The sequence below is a fragment of the Bacidia gigantensis genome (genome assembly GCF_019456465.1).
Source record: "Bacidia gigantensis strain McMullin 20006 chromosome Unknown contig_245, whole genome shotgun sequence".
Taxonomy (NCBI): domain Eukaryota; kingdom Fungi; phylum Ascomycota; class Lecanoromycetes; order Lecanorales; family Ramalinaceae; genus Bacidia; species Bacidia gigantensis.
Window position 1 is genome coordinate 1,766,451 of NW_025408601.1, and position 2,355 is coordinate 1,768,805.

The window sequence follows — 2,355 nt, forward strand, 5'->3', positions numbered from 1 at the left end:
GTTTTCACGCCTGAGATTGCTTTTCAACCAAGATAAAGCGCTCCAAACGCAGTCCTGTGGCTCTTGCACGTCGGCTGAGATGAGATCTCAAAGATTATTAATTCTTGAAATACTAACTCCAGACTTGTATCAACCTCGATGTCAGGCTTGATGTTAATTCAAAGTCGCTGAAGAGGTTTTCCCATGTTGGATCAATAGGCACACGAGCCTCAGAACTCCTTGTGCGGTCAGTATCAGTGACGACTGGCTTGTGCAATTAAATCAGTATGCCAGCCATACTTCTGAAAGGGTTATGTCTGCGATTCGATCCCAAGTCCTCAGTATGCCGATGAGTTTTCTCCCATCTCGTCGGGGTATGACACGGTTCTTATCTGTCAAATGTAGACAACTTGTGACTTCTGTTTGGCAAGTCTTGCACTCTCTTTGTGCTAGTCGACGGGACCCGAAGAAAATCCTTATGTTGTAGTGTCCAAGGTTTTTCGCACTCCCGGCGTCCGAGTCGAGATTAGTTATCCGACTCTTTTTTGATTTTGTATATATTTTTAGTAAGTAAGCTTTGTCTCCATCCCTTCCGATAGTGACATGAGACTGAAAAAATTCGCGATGATCAGCAGCAACTATCCGCAATTGTGGCCACGGATGATTCCAGTCTTGGAAAGTCTACCAAATGAGCGAGGGACAAAACACTGTGGTAGTAAGGCAGCTCCCAGCCTCAACTATCAATTTCTGCCCTATACTTGTTGAGACCGTGCATCAGACATACGACCCTTTGCTACCACCGTAGTTGAGTATGTTCCTAGCGTAAGAAGCTCCTTTGATTGATCCAGCTTACATGAGCTAGAGAAGGCGTCTTTGGAAGGCAACGAATAGGTATCAGTTGCAACAAAGGAAGCGAAGCTACTGTTTCTCGTATCTTGAACCCAAATGCAACACTTCTGCGTAGCCCTGTTGCTAATGCGCCATACCAGTGGAAAGTAGCGAACGGCTACTCCGCGTATACCATTCGATCTGATCATACAACCCAAAATCATCCACTTTCCGATAGAAAGGAAAGCTATTGCTTAGTATCGGTTGTCATTTCTTGATCTTGTCAAAAGCTCGCTGAACATTGGCTGCTAGTATCGTATGTGATCGATTGTCTAGCATCTTGCTATGAGATGGACCGACAAAACCATGGAGGCTCATCCGTATTCCGTTCCTGCTCGGGTACAACGGTGAGATGTATCGATCATCTGTTGCTTCTGAGTTTATCTCGCTGCTGATAGCTGGAATTTGAGACAGGACAAGACCAGCAACAACCCATAAATTGAAAGAAGTTCGCGTCTGGTTGAAAATTATCCTCCTGATAATATCATAACCTGGCATCTAGTGAGACGCAACTAAGCCTCCAAGGGTCACCATGGGTTCCGTGTCGAAAGCTGACGATGCCAATTACCGTCTGAGAATAGCTCCCAGATATTGGCTATCGACAAGTGGCTATCATTTGTTAGGTATGACGGTAGATGGCAAGTGGAACAGATCAACATCCATTGAATCTGGCTTTTTGGGCTTGTAATTAACACCGCGCTATTAGTCCACCGTCACCGCCGGGATTGCTTCTGATCTTTCTGCCTGCAATTTCTCTTCACAAGGGAGCAGGGTCGTGTCTGTTGAGTGACATAGATCTTCTAGACCTATTGTAATGGCATGTGGGTCTGCGTAAAGGGTGCACCATGTAGCCAGTACTGACTGATGCCAGGCAGCAAAATAAAGGTTTTTCTCCGCTCCCGAAGCCCAAGGAGCCCGTATGAATACGACGAGGCCCTGAAGATGTATTCTTGGTACCCTGTCTTTGTTCTGACGCTTGTGAAACCACCTGATAGAGTGGCTCTGGGTCATGAGGTCCGCTTTCCCGCAGAAATACTCGATCGAGGCGCCGGTCGAGATTGGAGGTGTTATTGCCAGCCAGCAGTGGGTATGTGTACACCATATCGATGACAGAAGGTGAGTTTGGCTGACTTTCACCAATTTTGGGCTCTAGACCGTTCGAATTGAGGTCGAGGTGTGGTAGGTGGCAAAGAGGTAGGTCATTTGGCATCGTTTGGCATCACCATCACCTGGAAACGATCAATTTTCCTTGTTTGGATCTTCAGAATGCTCTGGGATGCTCCACTTCAATCGGACAGGTGTTAGTCAAGTGACTACCTCTCAGCAAGAAGAGATTTCTTGGATCAATCTGTCCAGGGCCACCGTCCGTCGTGGCGCGTCAAGGTGGCACAGTCGTCCCTTCCGACACAATAAGGTCTCTCGGAAGGTCAAAATAGGTGCTCGAAGCTCCGAGTGATGTACCAGCACGTCAGAGGTGGATGTGGTTGA

The 2,355-nt window shown here is 47.0% G+C and overlaps 1 protein-coding gene across 1 annotated transcript; it reads right to left on the minus strand.

Annotated features, from left to right (window-relative positions):
* Positions 1 to 261: 261 nt before the first annotated feature.
* KY384_005611 (uncharacterized protein) lies at positions 262 to 2,077 on the minus strand (the record flags this gene model as incomplete). The annotated part of the gene is made up of 2 exons (XM_044814110.1): positions 262 to 371; positions 1,825 to 2,077. The coding sequence occupies 2 exons, from the start codon at positions 2,075 to 2,077 to the stop codon at positions 262 to 264; spliced, it is 363 nt and encodes a 120-aa protein (XP_044669411.1).
* Between the last annotated feature and the right edge of the window lie 278 nt (positions 2,078 to 2,355).